Genomic DNA, 22,772 nt, shown 5'->3' with positions numbered 1-22,772 from the left:
GAATTCTGAAATTTTTTATCCTTATTTTTAGTTTTGTGTTCATAATTTTTTTTTTCCAGCATGTATTTTGTTATTTCTCAATTATAATTATTATTTTGGATTTTTTAATTTGGAATAAGAGTAGTTTTGGAAATTTAAAAAATTGATATGGTGGAGGTTAAAATTGATATGGTGCAGAAAAAATTTGCCTTACATAATTCACAAGCTATTTCTAAATTCGAGATTAGATTTTGGATTATATAGTCCAAAATATATATAATTTTTTAAATTGATTCTGGATGGTATAAATCTATGGGAGTGGTAAAAAAGATAAAAAAGTATTTTCAATGTGGGTGACACAAAAATATACGGAGGTGCATGAAGAAATTCTCTTTTCATAAGCATATCCGAAAAGGGCCGAAACCGGTTTATAAAGGCCCAACTTAAGCATAAACCCTTTGCGAAGTAGAAAAACCCTTTGCCGCCATTGCCACAGCTCATTCATTCAATCATTCGTCGCTACCGCCGGCGAAAGCCCAAACCAGTTTTTCTACCATCTCTTTCCTCCGCAGGTGCGTTTATTCTCTGGCGCACTCCTTTCTAAAGGGTCGTTCTCAATTTTTTTATATTTTTGTGATTATGGTTATTGGGTGTGTCAGATTTTGAAGCAAAAAATGGGGAAGAAGAGAAAGCACAGTGAGAGTAGTGAACTTGTTGCACAGCCCAAAAGGGAAGATACTGCTCCAGAGAGACCAACGAGGACCCTTTTGGGTTGGAAGGATAAGAGTCTAGTCACTGATGAAGTCGACGACAGCAACGTTGGTTCACCAATATTCAGGAACAAAGAGAAGGTTTTGGTCACTTGCTCTAGGCGCATCAGTTACAGGTACAATCTAATACAAACCCCATGACTTGTAGTTATAGATTTTGTGTTTTTTCGTTTATAGTTTGTATTACTCTATTTTTGTGTCTTGATGTGCAAAGTTTAAGAACAGAGAAACCTTGTGCAGTGAGTCAGTTTTTGTATATTATAATGGTATTTTTTTTGGGCGGAGTATTTATTTTCCATTAATTTGTAGGTACCGGCATTTGATGTTGAACTTGGTGTCACTTTTGCCGCATTGCAAGAAGGATAACAAGGTTGAATCAAAGGAAACTAAAGGCGCCACCCTGAACGAGCTTGTTGAGCTCAAAAGTTGCTCCTCGTGTTTATTTTTTGAGGTATTTTATTTATATGCCACAAGTTACTTCGATTTAGGATTGATGCGTTGTGCTGTTCTCTAGACTAGTATTTGCATTATGTTTGCGCTATTTGGAAAATCTAAAGCATGCTTGTAGGTAGAGGGATTCGTTTGTTGGTTACAAATGTTGATGCTATTTAACTATGATATGGTGGTAGTCATGAGTTTGTGTCTGGTCAACTTGTAATATTCTGATTAGTGTCTTCTCCTCTCATTTTCTATGTATCAATTTCAGTGCAGGAAGCAAAAAGATCTTTATCTCTGGATGGCCAAATGCCCCAATGGCCCATCTGTAAAAAAGAAAGAAATAGTATATCAGAAATTATCAATTACAGCAGACATACAACAGTATTAGAAATAGAGAGAACTGTACACAGAAATATATGCATTAAACAGAACTCACAGCTTACTCAATCTAAACTATGTAATAATAGATGGACATATAATAACATTAATTGAATTTTCTACAATCAGAAACAACAAATTGAGAAAATACTCCTAGGGAGAAACATGACAACCACAATGTAAGATCCCAATAACATCAGGAAAGAGCACATGAAGCAGATCATAATTAGACTGGAAATTCATGGAGGCAACATCATGAATCAACAAACTAAGATGAAACCATCAAGCTAACCTTTACCTTGTATATGAAATGGCACATATGAGAGTAATCAACTTAAGTTTTACTCGGATGAAACTAGGTGGACAAAGATGAAAAAACTTGCAAGGAAAGAAACAGACCACATACCTGTAACAACATCTCCTTTAACAGTTTCCAATGTGCATCTTTTTCAAAATTTGCAGAAAACGTCAAAAGAGGACGGGAACCTTTTAGGTGATTTCCCGTTAGCTTCAACTCCTCCATAGTATGCACTGAAAAGCAGTGGTGGAAAAAGTATATAAAAAAATTGGGTGGGAGAGAGAGAGAAACACAAAATCATAATTCACTGGGAAGAATGACCAGTGATGCCTAGAATATACAGACATCAGAACTCTACATGATCAGAGCAAGCAAATTAGTATTATATAAACATTACGACAATGATCAGATCAGAATATTACCCGCACTAACTAGAAATTTTACAGATGGGCCACTGGGGCATTTGGCCATCCAGAGATAAAGATCTTTTTGCTTCCTGCACTGAAATTGATGCATAGAAAATGAGAGGAGAAGACACTAATCAGAATATAACAAGTTGACCAGACACAAACTCATGACTACCATATCATAGTTAAATAGCATCAACATTTGTAACCAAGAAACGAATCCCTCTACCTACAAGCATGCTTTAGATTTTCCAAATAGCAAACATAATGCAAATACTAGTCTAGAGAACAGCACAACACATCAATCCTAAATCGAAGTAACACGGCACTGAAAAACCTTGTGGCATATAAATAAAATACCTCAAAAAATAAACACGAGGAGCAACTTTTGAGCTCAACAAGCTTGTTCAGGGTGGCGCCTTTAGTTTCCTTTGATTCAACCTTGTTATCCTTCTTGCAATGCGGCAAAAGTGACACCAAGTTCAACATCAAATGCCGGTACCTACAAATTAATGGAAAATAAATACTCCGCCCAAAAAAATTCCATTATAATATACAAAAACTGACTCACTGCACAAGGTTTCTCTGTTCTTAAACTTTGCACATCAAGACACAAAAATAGAGTAATACAAACTATAAACGAAAAACACAAAATCTATAACTACAAGTCATGGGGTTTGTATTAGATTGTACCTGTAACTGATGCGCCTAGAGCAAGTGACCAAAACCTTCTCTTTGTTCCTGAATATTGGTGAACCAACGTTGCTGTCGTCGACTTCATCATTGACTAGACTCTTATCCTTCCAACCCAAAAGGGTCCTCGTTGGTCTCTCTGGAGCAACATCTTCCTTTTTGGGCTGTGCAACAAGTTCACTACTCTCACTGTGCTTTCTCTTCTTCCCCATTTTTTTGCTTCAAAATCTGACACACCCAATAACCATAATCACAAAAACATAAAAAATTGAGAACGACCCTTTAGAAAGGAGTGCGCCAGAGAATAAACGCACCTGCGGAGGAAAGAGATGATAGAGAAACTGGTTTGGGCTTTCGCCGGCGGTGGCGACGACGAATGATTGAATGAATGAGCTGTGGCAATGGCGGCAAAGGGTTTTTCTACTTCGCAAAGGGTTTATGCTTAAGTTGGGCCCTTTATAAACCGGTTTCGGCCCTTTAGGATATGCTTATGAAAAGACTATTTCTTGGCAGTTTCTTTCTGCACCCCTACATAGGACCAATATTTCAGTAAACTGATTGAACTAAGAAATCTATTAAGACAAATTACTAAGAAACTTATTATAACACAGGCTTCTTCTCTCTTTAATCTGATACTTTTATACCTTAAGAGGGTAGAAAAACAAATAGTGGCAGAAATAAAATATGAAGATATATTTATAAATAGATGTGAAAGATCTACAAGGAACAATAAAAATGAATGATGTCATTTTTTTATTGGTGAGGATTACTCTTACCTTAAGGTGAATGATTTCCAAAAGTTTTGATGTAAAAAAGCATGACCCTTTTACTGAACCTCGTATTCCGCAACAGAAACTAACTTAACAGAGAGTACAAGGTTATAATCAGAGGTATTTTACTTTTTCAGATAAAAAGAAAAGAAAAAGTTTTATTACAATTTTGGTGCTGATTTGTCTCAACTCACCAGAAAATGAGTATACTTTACATTCAAATAGAAACCATACCACTTACTATAGCTACCTAAGCAACTTCTGACATGGTAGAGAAACAATATTGGAATATGTAAACATTTGATTTGGTATCATTGCTTTATGGTCATGAAATGTGGGAAGGAATGAATATTGTCTGCTATCACTAGTTATGTGCAGCAAATAGAATAGCAGATACTGAATATTTATAGCGTTGGCATGGTATTTCTTCAACCTGTTCTGTTCATTAACCGAACCCGTAGCCACACTTTCACTGTAAAAAACTTCATTGTTTCTTTCTTCAATCTCTTCTCTCGTTCCCAGTTATCTGTAGACTAAAATAATCAAGAGGGCATTTTGTATGCGATAAATTCATCAATCATTTTGTGCAGATTTTTTCTAAATGTACTTTGGCATGTATGGTCAGGGAGAGTCATAATAAAAAGATCTTTTCTTCTTAAGAATATGCTGTGTTGCTACAAAAGCATATTTGGCTTCTCAAAATTAAAGGACATACATGTTAAAGAATAAAATTCACTTCCATGTATAAAAATTCTAAACTTGTTACAACCTTAATCATTAAGTTTCTAATCAATGATTTTAAATGCATTTTTTTCTCCAAAATAGAATTCTCTCACTTCAGCCAAATATGCCAAAAGATCTCTTTCTCTTGATGATATAGGAGCATTCTATGCAGAGGAATGATGAACAGTGGAAATCACAAAGAGAAAGAGAGGAGAAAAGAATATATAATTAACAAGTTTTGGCTTTTGACCTTCTTCCAAGGCAAACAAATGAAAAAGGAATTATGTGCATTATATTAAACTCGACAACTTTCTATCCTCTTTTTCACTGTAGCCAGATCAGGATCATGAGTATATAAACCAAAACTCAAGCCACAGTAAGTTCAATGCACCTGAATGATGTTTGATGAAGATAATTAGTTTTGGTCCCTAAATATCTGTTCAGAGTACTTAGTTTGATTGAAGTGATTGCAACTAAATGAAATGACAGATACACCATGATAGAACTAGAGAAAATGAAAATTTATCAAAGATATGTTGACTATAATTTAATAATTTAATACAAGGACTGTATTTACAAATACAAGTTCCATTCAAAATACAGTAAACAAAATAATAAAGCATCCGATTAGTGCAACTGAGAGTAATTAGATTACATAAAAAATACAGTATCAACAAAATAACTTAGTACATAAGTGGTTGCCATTGCCATTTCTATTGATCACGATCTTCTAGCTTCTTCTCTGTCTTGTGGCCATTTTTGTTCAGCACATCATATTCAGAAAGAGGGAACAAGGCCATATCCAACTTCTGTAATTAGTGTTGTGGAGAACATCTGATCCACTTCAGCTTCTACATCTGTTCTCTTGGCGAATCGACCCTTTATACGGGGTCTAGTTTCTGCATAGGCCTTCCTTGAGGCATACCTTATTGTCTTCTCAAATTTTCTTGTCTTCTTTTTCTCCCTGTACCTTAGGACTCTGGCCTCCCTGTCCATTGGAGAAAAGTGGGAAGGCATCATCTGAATGGGAGGTCCAGAAAATAGGTCAATCGTCCCTTTGGGGGGTCTTGTATGGGAAATTGAGACATCCCTCATGGGTGATTCAGGTACAACACCAATATCCAATGTTGAAACTGAAATCTGAGTTCAATGAAAAAAAGAAGCAAACATCAGTTAATAAATATTCACGTGATGACAAGTTCAAGATAAATTTTCTAAGCAGTACTGATATTCATATCTATGATGCTGATGAAACCAATAATTATCATTTTTTATCACTTGAATAAAATATGCATTTCACAAATACCAATTCATTCTAGGGTCTGGTTTGGTTTGTATATTAGGTGCTGCAAAATCCAGCTAAATACACGACTGATAGAATCAGCTGATAAGGTAGCTGGATTTTCTTGACAAAGAAATAACATCTATAAAGAAGTCAATTTTGTGGAATCCAATAAATTGATGAATATTTCACTGACTGATAAATATTCCTATGCTTATGTAATCACTGCTTGAGATTACAAAAGTACGAGAATCTAGGGGTGGCTTTTAACGCTTTAGAACAAATCAGTGACACAACTTCTTTGCTCCTTGGTACCGGAGTATACTGCAGAATAAATTATAATGAGAGAAAAGCAACTGCATGCATATAAGATATAGAAAATTGATCAACTCTCCCATCAACATTTAGGAGAATAAAAAAGCAGAAAGTTTTCAATTGTTTATTGAGGGAAACAATCTTATAGCAAGAAAGTAAGATACTTAATTTTCCTTTAGATTCGTTCCAAAAAAGAAAAAGTGTAAAGGCAAAAGGGTAAAGAGAGCCAAAAAAGTTGCAGAACGAATCGAGACACCATTTATGTACAAATTAAACCAAACATGAAACACGAGCTCGGACAAGTCTAATTAATGGCAAACAGTCCAACAAGACAGATTATGTAGATACCCCAGGCCAAAAACAAGGTAAACAGAACATCAACCAGAGAGTTAAAGCTGGCATTGGACATTCCAGAAAAGGAAACTACTTGTGAATCCAAAACTTCTGCCAAAAACATGTCACGTGAAGGTCAAAAGCAAGAAAACTACCATCTCAAAAAAAGGAACATGCAGTATATGATATATACCACAACCCAAGTCAAATAAAAAGCACCACTTTCCCCCTCTCAAGATCTTGGTTGAGATTTTCAAGAATGAACAATACAAAAGTAAACCACCCACAAGAGTTAAGTGTAGTAGAAGGCTAACGACAGTTCAAACACTGAAAAAAGTGATCATTTTCTGTACGTGTTTGTAACAAAAGAACAAAGAAAACAGAACCCAAAGGAGGAAAGAGAAAAAGGGAATTAGAAAGGCTTACACTTTGACTAATAGAACCATTGTAACTGAACGCAGGCTTAGAATTCTCAAACTCCAAGCCAAGCTGAAAATGCTGGTGCTGCTGAACCGGAACCACACTGTCCCCAGCATAACTCTTCTGAGAAACACCATCAAAATGATGGTGCTGAGTGTAATGATCAGCAGTAGTGGCAGTAGTGGTAGTTGTTGCAGCGAAGTGGTTGTTGTCACCGCAAGAGTTACAGTTATCAACAAGGTCCAAATACTCATCAACCTCACCACTGTACAAGAACCCATTGTTGTTGCTGTTAGGGACAGTGCCGGTTTTGACAGGGTTGAGCAAGAGCCAGGAAGCGGTTTCGTCGTCGTCGTCCACGTCAGCAGCATCGTCGTCGTCGGCGACGTCTATTTCGACGTGGGAGTGGTGGCCGGCAGCTATGGGGAGGATGGGGACGCGGTGGTGGCGGCTGGCGAGAGGGTTGGCGGAGTGGATGTCGGCGTCGCATGAGGAACAGAGGGAGGCGGCGTCGGCCTTGCATAGGAACGCCGCCGGTGCCCGCTCGCAGGCCTCACAGACCCAGACGCGCTCGTGCCAAGAGGAGGAGGAGGTGTGATGAACGCGCCCATCGCAGGAGGAGCAGAGGTAGGCGTTGTGGGCGCGGCAGAAGACGGTGGATGGTGCGGAGCGGCACGTGTCGCACGTGCGCGCCCACGTGCCAGCAGGTTCTCCCTCCAACATTGGTGGACTTAATGGTATTGTCAGAGTAAGTGAGTTTAGTAAGGTTGCGGTTTTGGTGAGAACTAGAAAAAAAAGAAGTTGTGTTGTGTTTGTGTTTTTGTGTTAGCAGTGAATGAGGTTATTGCTGTTTTTGGTGGCTTTGATAGAGGGGGAGAATCTCTGTGCGACACGTGTCGCAAAGTTAGTGGTGTCAAAAAGTTGGGACATTATCTATTTTGTGGGTGGCTGTGCTTTAAGGTGGGCCCATTACAAGGTTTGGGAAGCTGCTACTCTCTCTCATTTCCTTTTGCCTTTTCGAATAAAATATACTGCAATCTTCATGGAATTTGTTATCTCAAACTATTTCAACTTACAATTTTACACCTATATATAATAAATTCGAGTTATATTACATTTTAAATAACCATGAATATTTCTTATTTAAAATTAGATTACGAAGAGTCTCACTACATGGATTCCTTCAACAGAATATGTTCATATCATTCTCCATACTCCATTCAATTCTCCATGTCAGTCCATGCATTACTATTAAAATACTAATTTCAAACCATAAGTTCTCTAGAGTCTATCATAGCTAGACATAGATTTAAATAGAATTATATACACTCAAATGTACTTTACTCACAAATTAATTTGCTTTTTTTATATTTTTTCCTAACTTATATAGTTCATAATTTCTTCTACTTCAAGAAAATAGCAAATAAACTGTATGAGAAATGTTTTATTTACACTATATAAATAAATAAAAATTAATATAATGTAATAAAGATTATTTATGATATTAAATGGTGTGTTCGGATGTGGGTGAAATGTTCCAATTCAAAAATTCTGAAAATTTTAACATGTTTTTTTAAAACTCAAATTTATTTTATAAAATTTTATTATATTATAAAAATAACAAATAATATTTTGAATTTTACAAAATAATAACTCTATAATTAATCATCTTTCAATTTTAAGAAGTAATTAACCAGAAAAATTTGGTAAATCACAATATATTCATGTTTCTTTTCCTTTTTCTGAAATGATAACAATATATACAATTTAACATGGTACTTTCTTTTTTTTCTTGTAGTACTCTTTCTCATAAATCTGATTTACAAAGAATTGATAGAAATAATAAATATATTGGGTTGTTGAAAGTTAAAAAAGAATAGCACTGGAATTAGTCACGATTAAAATGAAGAGGTGTAGGAGGGTAGGTTGGGCCTCCCATGTTGTTTGTTTGGAAAACAATGTTGGAATATTCAAGAATTGGGTCATATCTATCACTTATGCACTCTTCATTGGTCAATCTGATCACACGTATCCCTTACGTCATCTTCTTCCCATAATCTCATTTATTAATAATTTTATTTATTTTTAAATTAGTTAGTAACTAATTAATTATTAATTTTTTACTATCAAAATTAAAATTTAAATAATTGATAGTTAAAATATTGTTAAATAATTAAAAATTAATAATATTTTTTTTTAAAAAATAATATCTAATTTAATTAATATAATAATTAATTATTTTTAATTTTTAACATTGGTTTTTATTTAATAATTAATAATTCTTATCCAATAGTCTTGAGACAGAACTAAAAGAAAATTCTAAATCCTATAAGTTGGTGCATTTATGCATGTCCCCTTAATTAATTGCTAATATAGTTGAATTTAACGTGCAACAAGTGCTGAAATTTCTTAAATGAAAAAATAGGTGACATTAACGTACCTCTATAAGATTTAATTCTGTCTTGAAAGTGCTAACGTGGAGTGGGGATGGATTCATTTACATCCATAAATGAAGATCTAAGACCATGTGCTCCTCTTTTCTTCCTCTTTAGATTTGTTTGCTTTTGTTGTTTTGAATCAAAGAAAAAACCTCTGCATTCCAGAATTAGGTGTGGTAGATAGACCCAGTTCAAGTAAAAAAACATATCTGCATGGGATGTTGGTACGTATGTTGTTATATTTCCTCATTATAGTAAGAGAATGTTTCACTTTTTTAATAAACTAACTCACACTTCTTCCTTTCTACCTTTTTTAAATGACACACGTGAAGTGCCACTTCATCAGTTTAATATTGTTTTTTCTTGATTGTGTTTTATATTCTTCTGGGAGTTCTGTCTTCTTATATTATATTGCTAAAACATTTTTTAATAGTCGTGCCAATTATTGGGATGTGTGATTAAACAACATTGTACAATTATGAGTTCGTACGTAAGTAACCTAATTTTCATGCAATGAATTTGTGACTAGAATTTGGCATGAGACATACAATTGGATGATTGAAAATAACTTCCGTTGGCAGTTGGAAGTTGGGCCAATTGATATGAAAAGTAATATAAATTTCTTGTAAATAGGTTTAGAAAACTGTAGGTATAATATTGTTGTATTGATTACATAACACGATGTTTTTTTTTCAAAACATAAATTGTTGTGGCAGAGATTAATTACGAAACAGACAGACTGAAAATGTAGGTCTAATGTGTTGTAAATTTGAATGACAGAAAGGGATTGAAGAGCACCTAGGAAGAAAATGTGTAACTGTTACATGTTGTGGAGCATTCAGTGTGAGACACCTATGTACACATCAAGAAATGTGGTAGGGCAACAATTCTTAAAGGAATTTTTCACTCAATAATGGGAAAGACTCTAATTGGCATATATATTGAACTAGAGAGCATGAGGCTTATGAATTAATTATGAGCTGAATCATGGGTTAGATATTAACATGTCAGTAAAAAATACTAATTAAGTAGGCAAGATATGTGACATATATTATAAATACCATGAGCCGGTTTTATGGGATTGTGTTAGGCTTAAAGTTCACTTCTTAATATGGTATCAGAGTCATTTAAAACCTATCATAACAAGTGTTTGTTGGGCATATCGTGACACCCGTTATCGGACCATTATTGGATTACCCATAATATGTGGTTCAACGCACGAGCTGTCAGTCTCGGCGTGAGGAGAGTGTGTTGGAGATCCCACATCGACTAAAGATGAGAATATTTCATTGTATATAAGTGGGTGTAAACTTCACCCCATGAGCTAGTTTTATGAGGTTGAGTTAAGTTTAAAGTTTACTTCGTAATATATTATCAAATAACATAACAAGGGAACCTAATAAATTTATTGTAAAACTATTTAGAGATAAGTCTAAGTTTAAAAAACAAGAGTGTGAAATGAAGATATATTCTTACCTCACATAACATATATATATATATAACATATTTTATGTTTTCTAAAGGATAAGTACATTATCAACAAGAAAGACTTATGAACATATTTATCGATTTATTTTATGAATATTTATGCAAATATTTGTTATGTTTAGAATTAGAGGTGTGAGCATGACATGTTTGAAGCTTATTTGGCAGAGTGGTAAGTTTTGTGAGAGTGTATGGTGAGGTGGAAGCAACTGAAAGCATGATGAGTGAGATAAAGTTGGTGAAAAACTATAAGATCGAATGTGAGTGTGGCACGTAAGAAGAGAATAGATGAGGATGCATGTAGACCACAAACAAAGGGGTTGGTGGTCCTGCCTTTTAGGACGTTTACCCTTATCTCTTCTCTTAAGTTCTTCACATGGTGGCTTTTGGATCAGTGAAGAGCTTTTCATTTTCATCCATTGCTGCTCCAACAAAACATGCATGTCTCTTTTCCCACTCATCCCCATCAAGATCAAATCTTTACTTTGTGGCCACAAGAGTACTAATTCAATTTTCATTTCCCTTCAACTTCATACTCTAAAATTCACCCAAAACATAAACATTCTTCACATTTTATATACTTTTCTTCTTCTTTTTTATAATCATTTTCCCGTTTCTAATTCACTTCACACTTGTCTAATTTATTGTATAAGTGTTGGATTATTTGTAAATATTTTATCTAACTTTAGCGATGAAAAACAAGTATTAATTGATAGAAATTACATGGGAACTTTTGATTTTGTAATTTGTCCAAATAAATGTTAAAGGAAACCTTTTTTTTTTTTGTCTCGTGCGTCCTTTTTTTGACTTTTGACAAAGGAGTAATACAATTGGATGTGATGCTCATATAAGAATATTTTAAATTAAGCTTTAATAATTAGTAAATATATTATGATAAATATAATCCAAAGCAGAAACATGTTACATATAATACTAATTTATTGTGTATCTTGTTAGTGAACATTTAAGTCAATGATTACTATCACAATGTTGAACTAGATTACTATCACAATATTGAACTGCATTAAATTTTAATATTAGTGTAAAAATGTTGATTTATATGAGAATAACTTTGAAAGTGTTTTTATTACTAAATATTGTCTATCAAAATGCGGTGACATTTATAAAATTGAAACGAGTGTTGTTGCTATTGTTGTTGTTGCCGCTATCGCGATCTAATCGCTTCTCTTTACCATTGTTGCCTTTACGTACAAGGTTGTGTCTCCATTCGTCGCTGCTACCGTGAACTTGCCACTTCTCTTCACCACCGTTTTAGGACACCATGTGTGCTGAATTAGGAAGGATCTAAAACGGTGACTTTTACTATAGTCGTTGTTTTAAAGTGAATATAAAACCGCGGTTAAATAGTTGTTATCTTTGCTTGAAGATAATATGCTCAAAGACAATAATCCAATAACTACTTTTTTATTGCTAAAATGATTGCTATGATTTAAACTTTTTTTTTACCAGTGTAATAAAAGGTACATGTGATTTATTACTGAATTGATAATATATATATATATATATATATATATATAAATAAGTTTTGTATGTAACATAATATTAGTTTTATAAAATAATTTTGTATATGACTTTGATTAATATTAATTAAGTTTTTTTAAAATAAAGTTTGCGAGACCAAAATTATTATCTTTTAATTTAGAAAACAAATGAAATTTAAATTTAATTTAAGATATTCAAAATATACTTTAATGATCCAAATGAGTTTTTACGTCACATTTTTAATTATACACTTAATTGTAGACGTAGATGTCGTTAATTCTGTTAACCACAATGAATGTAACAGTATTTGAGAGAACATTAAAACCACTTATTAAAACTGAGAAAGACTAAAAAGACAATTTTTTTTTAATTTTAAAAAGTAAAATAAAATTCAAATTTGAACAAATACAAAAATATTTAAGTCAGTATTTTATTTTTTGTCAGAAAATCTAAACAGCAAATACGAATATGATGACTATTAGAATCAACATCTCAAGTCATAGCATCTTGGACTTAGGAATCTTTTTGAAATGGTTTCCCACTAATATGTTTAAATATTTATTTTAATATTTATATAAATGTAGATGTTAATGATAATTATAGTTCAAACTAAGTGGCTTTTAAATTTAAAAAAGTTATATATATATATATATATATATATATATATATTCTGTTTGTCTATAGATTTGATTAACAACATGAGTGATCACTCGTTTTCAGGATTTAATCAGTGAACCTTAAATGATGAATGGTTACTTAGCAGTTACATGACTAACAAAAAAATTTGTAACAATCAACTCAGAAAATACCACATGATCAACCTATAAATATTTACTATTGAAGAAGTACAATCTATCTAATCTCATACTCTTAATTCTCACATTGCTAAGAACATATTATTCTTGTGCTCCTACTGACTTAAGTATCGGAGAATCTTTCTAAGGTGGATTTCCCATTTTATATCGAAAACCAGCTGAGAACTCATCCTCAAAAAACTTCTGATTCTCAACGAGTTGCACTTTCAATTTTATTTTCGATACAAACAATATATGTAAACTAATTATGTGAAATTAAGTTAAATTTAAACTCTATTTGTGTTGGAGATTCACATCAACCAGATGTACAAATACTTTATAGTATATAAATAAGTATAAATCTCACTTTAAACTAAAATATTTATAATATCATATCAAAGTTATTTATTTAGAAACTATCTTAATAAGGTTTGTTGGATTTACTAAGAGTATGCACCATGCTTATAGAAATTTTGGTATGAATTAGATGTTAAAATAGTGTGGGCCATGCATGTGAAGATGGTTCCTAGTTGATGATAGAATTAGGAGAGGTATCGAAAAAGAGTCAACATCTGAAGGAAGGGTTGCACTTGAGGGGAATGCAATTAAGATAAAGCAGTGAGAAAGTTTGTGGGATTGAAGACAATGAAGATATGCAGGGTCAGTGTTTTTGATTGTGATGCCGACAGTGCAATAGGTTGCCAAAACTTGTGGCTGAAAAGTGAGGAAATGGGTTGAAACGTGGAAAGATTGTGTAGATCACAGTATTGGACATGGTTTGCAGCTAGATTTTGTTATCTTAACCTGCTTTCTTGTTAAGTTAAGCCATGTCAAATGACAGCCCCACAATAACACCAACCATTTCAGCCCACAAACTTCGGAGAGACACACTTTTCTCCTAAGTATTAGGTAACACTTAATTCAATTATGTCTGGTCATTATCTACCTCTCCTTCTCCTTGCTTATATATATATGAATGCCCCCAACCCTACAAATTGAGAGAATAATCAAAGGGTAAAGATAATAACATGAGTTAGACTCTCTCCAATAACATGTATTAACCACACAATTAGTGATATAAGACATCAAATCGACTAAAGATTATAATATTTCATAGTTTATATGTGGATATAAACCTTATTTTATAAGTTGATTTTATGATATTGAGTTAATATTATAAAAAAATTATTAAATATAAATTAATTTTATAAATAAAAAATAATTAGTGACTATATTGATTAAATTAAATACTATTTTAGAGACTAACAAATTATTGGTTTCTAAATTTGATTCTATTATTGATAAATAGTTAGAATCTAAATAATTGATAGTTAAAATCTTGATAGCTAATTAAATGTCAATTTAAAAATTATTTATTAATAATAGAAACTAATTTAGAAATCAATAATTTTTTAGTCTCTAAAATAGTATCTAATTTAGTCAATATAACAACTAACTATTTTTTGTCTCTAAAATTAATTTTTATTTAACGATTTTCTTTTTTTTTAAGCTTAAAATTTACTTTTCAATATTATATTAAAATCATTTAGAGTTTTAATAACTGGTATGAAGATATTTTAATAAATTTTGTTTTATTTTTTTTTTATTTTTAACCATTGTAATATGACACTACAAGAAAATCATGAAATAGAAACCAATTTGTAGAAACCAAAATAATTAGTTGCAATAGTAACTAAAATAGAGACCATTTTAGAAACTAAAAAGAAATTTGGTTTCTAAATTAGTTTCTATTATTTTATATTATTGTTAAATAGTTTCTAAATTGGTATCTAATTAGCAACTAAAGTTTTTGCTACCAAATTTAGAAACTAAATAATTGGTAGTTAAAACCTTAGTTGCTAATTAGATACCAATTTAGAAACTATTTAACAATAATAGAAAATAATATAAATTAATTTATAAACCAATTTTTTTGTTAGTTTTTAAAATGATCTCTATTTCTATTTCATAATTTTCTTGTAGTGTGAGTTGTTGTGTTGTGAACATATAAAACACACATTACCATATATGAAAAATACTTACAAAAGTGTAATTTAGACACCAATATATGTTTCTTTTCTAACCCTTACTTTGATCGTATTTTAATTTTTGTACATTATCAATCAATTAAAATTAACCTAAATATATGTTTTAAAATACTTTTTATGTCAGAGTATATTTTGAAATAATTATTAGTGTTATCATACATGATTGTAACTATAATTTTTAAAGTATGATTTTTTTTGTCATTTTTTAATATTTGAAAGGAAAGTTATGTATATAATTCAAGGAAACGAAGCAATGTATGTGAAAACAAGGAACCTAATTCATTTTGAGAGTGATAGATTCTGAAATAAGACTTCTGAGACACCCTAAAATACAAAGTAGTTTTTGTCTTTCTCTCTTTAGGCAAATCATGAAAGAGAATTTTTCTCAAAGGATGATTAGTTACATTTGTCTAAAAATAATGAATTCGTTTGATAATAGTGCTATACTAAATATTTTTGTAAGTCATTGTGATTTTTAATAAATGATTTACAAATTAAATTTTAATATATTTTTTAACAGATGATAAATAGATTTACAATTCAATAAAGTATCTCATATGTTGATGTTTGTTCTGAAAATTTTATTTCGAAAAATATCTCATTTGTTGAGCCTACTTATTTTAGAAAACTAGTTATGAAAATTTTGTTTTAAAAAAGTTATACATTCTAGAAAGGTTGTGTTGGAAATCTTATTCTAGAAATTTTGTTTTGGAAATCATGTTCTACAATTTTGAGAAAGCTTGCTTTGAAAGATTTTCAAAACACGTAATATATAAGTTACCTTTATAAAGAGTAAAATGGTGATTTAAAAAATTATGGGGGTGCAGGATGAAAAAGCCTAATATTTTTGGGCTAATGACTTTTATTAAAATTGAAGAAATGTGGCTCATTCCTGAACGGGTTAGCGTTTGCAAATTATTATTTTGAAAATCAATCCGAGTTCAGGACTGAAGGCCATAGCTAATGAGGCCTTACCTATTCAATCATGGGGTATTTCTTATTGCACCCCTACACTTTTCTTCCTGCACCCTTACATTCTTTAAAATATCAAAATTATCTTTGATAATTTTGAGTGATTCTGGAATAGGGGTTACGTAAGAAAAAGGTGTTTCTAGAATAGAGGTCCAAGAATATGTTTCTTAATAATATAAAAGTTTTTGTCTTTCAAATATTCATATTTGTAAATCAAATTATAAAATTCTGGATATACAAGTTCAAAACTAATATGTCACTTCTAGATTTGACCATCTGGAAGTTTACCTGGACAACATAAATGATCTTTCGGATACCAAGATCCATAAGCAAACATAAATATGTTATGGATCCCGATCTTCAACATCATTTACAACACACTATTCTAGACATGGAAATTCAAAACTCATAACTCACTTTCGAATATGACCATTCAGAAGCTTAAATGAAACACGAAAATGACTTTTCGATTATTTAAATTTAGAGTATATAACAATCATTTCCGGACTTCTACATCCGTAAACAAACATGAAACCAAGGGGCAATATTGAATTTTAATTTTATGTTGGGTGGATGTATTAAATTATATGGTGTAGAGAGAAATTGCCTTCTTCCTTTCACAAAATAAAGCCCATGGACTGTGAAACGTAAAAATCTGTTCTTTGTTCCATTTTCTTTTAAATCTTGCTCTACAGGATACCCTAAGATATTATTTTTTGAAGTATTTAACTTTTCCCCTAATAATTCAACCACAATAACAATAAAGTAGCATTACGACACACTCACACACACACACAATATTTCACCAACAAAATTTCAGTGAAATATTAAAAGTGCTTCCAGTATTATTTTTTTTAATCTTTCACTATGAATACTCTAACTTTTAATTTTGATCTTTTTTGTATAACGGTGAAATATATTTTCATCTTTATTATTGATTTTAATAGTTAACCTAATAACTTATATGAATACTTAGACTCATTAACATATATAAGTTTATTAAAAACATAGATTAAGTATAAAAAGCAAAATAAATATTGAAGTTACCTAAGAGACTAGATCAAGTAGGTGGATGAGAAATCCTATTGTTAGGTAAAGGGGTACAACACTTATGCCTAGCTTTATATAGAAAGAATAACCATTGCAACTTTCCCTGGGACAAACCTAAATGGATCAACTACCAAAGTAAAGGACCGTTGCACCTTACCATGGGACCACTTAAGTGGTTCACATTTTCATAAACATGGATTATGAGTTTATGGTCGTGTGTTATTGTTGTTAATGTAGTTTGAATTTCAAAACCATGATGTGTAATTGGTTGCAACTCATATGCCTAAAGTAAACATCATAAATAACACAGTAAACTTTGACACAAGCCTCTTCATTTGTTCATTTTGCTCAAGCTCTGTGTTCTTTTCATTCTTGTTTGCAAAATTTGATTCATTATGTTGAAAATGATTTAAATAACATTTCTGGTATAGGAGTAGAAGGTTCACAATTTGGAAAAGAGTAGCTCATAAGGACATCAAATAAGATGTTAAGCATGTTTGGTAGCAGAACTTATGTTATTAGTTAGTAATGTTTAGGAAACGTTTGTTGAAATCTTAATTCTTTCAAAATAACTTTTTCTCTTTTTTAGTTTATATTCATCAACCTGTTTGATGGTTGATTTTTTTATATTAATAAGGTGAATGCTCAGTTTTCGGTCTCTAACTTTTAGTTAACACATTTTGTAGTGCTTGAAATGTAAGAAGGACAAAAAAACTACAGAAGGCAAGTTGAGATCATTGTTCATACCATCACAAGATGTTTCACTGCAATTCATTTTTAATAATACTATTACAAAATTAACATTCAACGAATGAGATTCTGTACATTTGAAAGTAAACATTACCAAAGCCGTTTTCAGCTTTGATAAATCTCTATCATACAACATTTATAATCTTCTTGTAACAAAGATTCAACTATCATATGCTCTTGAATTTCATATGCTTTCTTTAAAAACCTTTAAAAAAAATGTACTACACTGGACAATTGATTCACCTGGGTCCTGAGAGCTCCATGGCTTGGACTAACAACAAGGAGTCATCAGTGAGATCAGAATACCTATCTGATGAAGAGGACTCTTGGGGTTTGTACTTGGTTGTGTCAACTCTTTGTGAAGCTTCCCATCTTTCTGCTAGTCCATCACCTTCAAGCATGCGTACCACTTCAGACATTTTAGGCCTATGCCCTGGAAGATACTGAGTACACAAGAGGGCCACTTGAACCATTTCCTCAAGTTCAATTCTGTCATAGTTGCTCTTGAGATCCTTGTCTACTAGAATTTCAAGCTTTTTCTCCTGATGAATTTTCTTTACCTGAATGTCAACAATATAAGGACTTAGACTTACCATTTGGTTTAAGATAAAGGGAAGGTGTATTGATGAATAAAGGGAAACAAACTCACCCAATCAAGCATGGCTCCTTTGTTATTGGCTGATTTTCCAAACTCTAGAGCCCTCTGGCCTGTGATCAACTCAAGGAGGAGAATGCCAAATCCAAAAACATCAGTCTTCTCAGAGGATTGTCCTGTGGAGAGGTACTCTGGGGCAATATGCCCCACTGTGCCCCTAACTGCAGTTGTGACATGTGAGTCTTGGTGATCCAAAAGCTTTGCCAACCCAAAATCTCCAACTACAGCTTCACAGTAGTCATCAAGCAATATGTTGGCAGCTTTCACATCCCTGTGGATTATCTTTGGATCACATTGCTCATGAAGATACAGTAGTCCTCTTGCTGCTCCCAAAGCAATGTGCTTCCTAGTGCCCCAGTCCAGCACTGGTTTACCTGAAAACCACCAATTTGGTATTAGAATCCTTAGGTACATTGTGTTTTCACAAATAATATAAGAAATCTCACATTATGTTTATTTTAAAATTTGTTACAATGAAAACTAATTGAAAACATAAGGTGATACTTTCAAAGTTATTTATGCAAAGTGAAAGTACATCTGAAAACATTCATACGGTGAATCAGCTAGTAAGATGAAGCTTTGTTGCTGGTGGTGGTGATGAAAAGTAAAAAACAGAATATGTTTTCTTAATTTGAGTATGAAATTTGACTGCTGAGCTTACCCTTGAGACGGGAAGAAACACTGCCATTGGACATGTATGGATAAACCAAAAGCCTTTCTGTTGTTGTCATGCAAAATCCATAGAGTCTGAGGAGGTTTCGGTGCACTGCCAGGCTGATCATTTCAACTTCGGTCTGAAATTGAATCTCCCCTCCAATGGCATTGCCATCTTTGAGCCTCTTGACAGCTACAAGAGTACCATCAGGAAGAACTCCTTTGTAGACATTTCCAAAACCACCTTTTCCTAGTATGTTTTTGCTGCTGAAGTTGTTAGTAGAAATCTGGAGTTCTCTGAATTGGAACCTCTTCAAGTTTCCAAGATAGACTTCTTCATGATGCCGGTCTGAAACAGTTAACAAAATGAATTCAAACTGGTAATTTTTGACGCACGAGAACATTCTTATGTAATGATGCATATTTGAAATTGATCTCATTTAAGGTGTGCAATCGGAAAGTACCTTTAACATCAAAGAATGCTTGTTGATTGTGTTTGTGTCTCCACCAAATAACACCTCCAAAACCAATAACTATGAGGCAGAGACATCCCAAACTCAAGCCAAAGGCAATTGCCATTTTATGAGTTTTTGGTCTGCCTGTTTGTAAAGCATCTGGGGAAGCAAAGACACTGCTATCAGCATCAACACAATGACTGACACAAGGCTTGGAAGAACAATCAATTTTAAAAAACATGGCAACACTGAGGAGTTCTTACGTTCGGTATTGTTTAAGTTCATGGACATAGGCATCAATGTCATCCCATGGCAATTTGGCTCTTTTCCCGTGGCACAAACAAGTGGGTTTCCAACAATGCTGAAACAATACAAAGGAATAGGATTAATCTATCAGCTAGTACCCAATTTTCTGTTTTCCTTGTAAGCAAAAATGCACATACATCACAGAGAGAGAAAGAGAGTTACCTGAATGATTTGGCTAAAATTCTGGGCACCGGGCCACTAAGATTGTTGTATGACAAATCACTGAATTATAATCAAAATACAAAAAACGTCTTCAGGAACACCAAACTGGAAATATAAACTGAAATAATGCATAAGATAGAAGTATAAAACAGAAGAGTTCATGTGTATTACAGAAAATTAAGCTGGGTCATGTTAGCCAGAGACTCTGGGCATTCACCAACAAGACTATTATTATTGAGCCTCCTGAAACAATTTTAGGGAACTTTTAGCATTAGACATTAGAGATTGATACTGAAAATGGCTTCATGTCAAGATATCAACTCCAAGCTCTTGTACACTTACAGGTATTGGAGGCTTCTCAGGTGCCCCAGAGAGGGAGGAATCTCCCCTCTGAAGAAGTTGTTTGAGAGATCAAGGGTCTGAAGCTTAGGAAGTTTTCCCAGCTCCGAAGGGATTGAACCACTTATGTTGTTATTCTGTAGCAGCCTGAAAAGTTGTCCAAAACAGCCCTTATAGTCAATAAGAAGCATCCATCTTGAGAGTACTAAATTGCATAGAGCATTGCAATTACTTACACAATCTGAAGGTTGGTTAAGTTTCCTATGCTTGGAGATAGAGTACCAGAAAGACTTTGGCTTGGAGTGCCCCTGCATCAAACAAGACAAGACAACACAAGTTTCATCAAAATTCAAATACTCTTTCATTAACTTAATTATAAGATTGAAGGAAGACTCACAGTCCAACGACCAAGTTTTCTGAAGAACATGTGACCATAGTCCAGCTACATGGATCAACTGCATCCCCATCCCAATTATCTAGAACACCATGTGGATCCTCCAGAGATTGTTTTATGCTCATCAAGGCTTGCACTGCATTAAAGAGAGACCCAATTCAAAACTCAGCATATTATGAAGCTATGAACAAGGGAAAAGAAGGAGCAAAACTCCAAATTTACCTTCAAAGTTCACTCCCTTAGGAGAAAGCACAGCATCTGCGGAGCACCAAAAGAAGAACAATGTGTAGAAGAGAAGAGTTGTTCCTCTTGGCGTCCCCATTGGAATTTCCAAGGAACAAGATGCAAGTACACTTCACTTGAGGTGAGGTTTCTAACTTCAACCCACAGAGATGTAAATATGGAACGTTTAACAGTTCTCAAAAGGGTGTTCTTTCATCACTGCGGTGTTCAAAATAAGAAAAGAAACTCACTTCCTTCTTTCCATGCTAGAATCTCATTCACCGAAAAATCTCGTGTCAGACCAAGGGGGTGAAAAAAGACATGTTTTTAGACAGCATAAAGAGAAGTAGCATGCCTGTCACTGAGTCAGGAAGCTGTAAACAAAATATTATATATATAATGGCCTAATCTCAGAACAAAAACAGATGAATAAACCAATTCAGGGTAAAAGTTTCCATGGCATATGTGGCAGGGAGAGAAGGGGAAATTCACTGAGTTACTTAATCATGCACATGCACTTAAAGCATAAAGAAGTTTTCACGAAACTATATATGCATCAGCAAAGTAGTAGATAAAGCAAAAAATGAAAAAAGAAAAAAAAAAGTACTGGCGCATGAGAGATATCATTAGATTTTATTAATGAATATTATGCAGACACATTTAGAACAAAAGAATAATACCCTAGTGCTTTTTTTCCCCTTCTGGGTGCAAAGAACCATAATCCTACGTGTTTGATTCAGCAGTAGTACATTACTAGAGTATTTAAATTTACTTGTTTCTAATCTGTTAGACTAGGAAAAGCTTGTTGCGTGGAGAATCCAAAACTGTGGAGTTTGGCCATTTAGTAGAGTCCTAAAGTTAAATTTTATAATATTAAGGTATTGAGAATGTGAGAATCTCGAGGACATTGGAGTTCTGGGGGCTCAAGATTGATGGGAGATTTGGTGAGCCAGCATGGATGAAGCAGGGAAATTGAGTTAGCTTTGGTATATGTTTGATATAAAAAACAATATGAGGTGATGTCTTTTGTGGTGTAAATGGATGTTGGGTGATGGCATGGGATGTGCTTTATAGATTCCATAAACCACTATGAGCTAACCATCACACTTTGGTCTCTTTGGTCTATTCCCACTGCAGACAGTCATTCCCATAAAATTGTTCAAAAAGAGTAAAACTTTGAAAAGCAAAAGCTGCCACTGCCATCCCCTCTCTCTTTCTGTGACCCACCACACTCCTTCCTTTTCCAACTTATCTTTCTTCCTTTTCTTTTCTTTTCTTTTCTTGTTACATTCTCACTAACACTACTCTTCTCCTACCTTCTACTACCTCAACATTAACCCTAACATTACCCTTCATTTGCTTTTATTCTTCTACTTCTTCTCACTGTTGTCAAACAAAACTCAAGTGTCACATTCATTCAGATTACAAAAATGTCAGAAACATATTATTGAACTCTAGGGTTGGGAACACAACCTCACACAAGTGCATGCCCTGAATTTTCAATTACATAGTTTTATTATGAATCATAAATTTTATAAGTTAACTTATGCAACTATTCTTTCTTCTTAATTTTGTGATTTACAGAAGTGAAAGTAATTTTCACACCTTAGATAACATTACTAAGCTTAATTACTGCATATAAGATATTATCTGTTTTGAAGAGTAAGGTGTATATAAAGTCCCTTAATTGAGAGTTAAGATAACGAGTTTTTAATTTCTAAAGACAGTATTAGTGTTTC

General features: G+C 33.1%; 3 protein-coding genes and 1 pseudogene across 4 annotated transcripts; 1 reads left to right on the top strand and 3 right to left on the bottom strand.

The window, feature by feature from the left end:
• The first annotated feature begins 653 nt into the window (after positions 1–653).
• On the top strand, positions 654–1,263 carry LOC137823479 (ribosome biogenesis protein BRX1 homolog 1 pseudogene; annotated as a pseudogene).
• A 111-nt stretch (positions 1,264–1,374) lies between these two features.
• LOC137823363 (ribosome biogenesis protein BRX1 homolog 1) lies at positions 1,375–3,392 on the bottom strand. Its single transcript, XM_068628466.2, has 6 exons — positions 3,278–3,392; positions 2,964–3,191; positions 2,631–2,772; positions 2,286–2,364; positions 1,972–2,096; positions 1,375–1,510 (listed from the first exon to the last, which is right to left on the bottom strand). Exons 2-6 carry the CDS (start codon positions 3,173–3,175, stop codon positions 1,439–1,441), a joined length of 630 nt encoding a protein of 209 aa, XP_068484567.1. The 5' UTR covers positions 3,176–3,191; positions 3,278–3,392; the 3' UTR covers positions 1,375–1,438.
• Positions 3,393–4,977: 1,585 nt separating this feature from the next.
• On the bottom strand, positions 4,978–7,868 carry LOC137823361 (zinc finger protein CONSTANS-LIKE 2). The gene is made up of 2 exons (XM_068628463.1): positions 6,813–7,868; positions 4,978–5,596 (listed from the first exon to the last, which is right to left on the bottom strand). The coding sequence occupies exons 1-2, from the start codon at positions 7,527–7,529 to the stop codon at positions 5,234–5,236; spliced, it is 1,080 nt and encodes a 359-aa protein (XP_068484564.1). The 5' UTR covers positions 7,530–7,868; the 3' UTR covers positions 4,978–5,233.
• Positions 7,869–17,840: 9,972 nt separating this feature from the next.
• On the bottom strand, positions 17,841–22,368 carry LOC137824076 (protein CLAVATA3 INSENSITIVE RECEPTOR KINASE 5). Of its 2 annotated transcripts, XM_068629526.2 has the most exons (12): positions 21,714–22,368; positions 21,034–21,407; positions 20,815–20,947; positions 20,654–20,725; positions 20,421–20,564; positions 20,250–20,321; positions 20,079–20,138; positions 19,874–19,971; positions 19,620–19,769; positions 19,163–19,504; positions 18,496–18,875; positions 17,841–18,406 (listed from the first exon to the last, which is right to left on the bottom strand). In XM_068629526.2, exons 2-12 carry the CDS (start codon positions 21,131–21,133, stop codon positions 18,086–18,088), a joined length of 1,872 nt encoding a protein of 623 aa, XP_068485627.1. In that variant the 5' UTR covers positions 21,134–21,407; positions 21,714–22,368; the 3' UTR covers positions 17,841–18,085. The 2 variants fall into 2 exon arrangements, with proteins under 2 accessions (XP_068485627.1, XP_068485626.1); XM_068629525.2 differs by lacking the exon at positions 21,714–22,368 and having other exon boundaries at positions 21,034–21,554.
• Positions 22,369–22,772: the final 404 nt, after the last annotated feature.

Source organism: Phaseolus vulgaris, chromosome 8 (genome assembly GCF_051622355.1).
Source record: "Phaseolus vulgaris cultivar YP4 chromosome 8, ASM5162235v1, whole genome shotgun sequence".
NCBI classification, from domain to species: domain Eukaryota; kingdom Viridiplantae; phylum Streptophyta; class Magnoliopsida; order Fabales; family Fabaceae; genus Phaseolus; species Phaseolus vulgaris.
This window is presented reverse-complemented; position numbering and strand designations above follow the sequence as displayed.

Coding starts and splice junctions, on each gene's coding strand:
- LOC137824076 (XM_068629526.2), bottom strand. CDS start 21,133: ATGGGGACGCCAAGAGGAACAACTCTTCTCTTCTACACATTGTTCTTC. Junction 19,505..19,619: donor AGCATTCTTTGATGTTAAAG/GTACTTTCCGAT, acceptor TAACTGTTTCAG/ACCGGCATCATGAAGAAGTC. Junction 18,407..18,495: donor AAGGAGCCATGCTTGATTGG/GTGAGTTTGTTT, acceptor GTTGACATTCAG/GTAAAGAAAATTCATCAGGA.
- LOC137823361 (XM_068628463.1), bottom strand. CDS start 7,529: ATGTTGGAGGGAGAACCTGCTGGCACGTGGGCGCGCACGTGCGACACG. Junction 5,597..6,812: donor ATGGTTCTATTAGTCAAAGT/GTAAGCCTTTCT, acceptor CATTGAACTCAG/ATTTCAGTTTCAACATTGGA.
- LOC137823363 (XM_068628466.2), bottom strand. CDS start 3,175: ATGGGGAAGAAGAGAAAGCACAGTGAGAGTAGTGAACTTGTTGCACAG. Junction 2,773..2,963: donor TCTAGGCGCATCAGTTACAG/GTACAATCTAAT, acceptor ATTAATTTGTAG/GTACCGGCATTTGATGTTGA. Junction 2,365..2,630: donor CCTCGTGTTTATTTTTTGAG/GTATTTTATTTA, acceptor CATCAATTTCAG/TGCAGGAAGCAAAAAGATCT.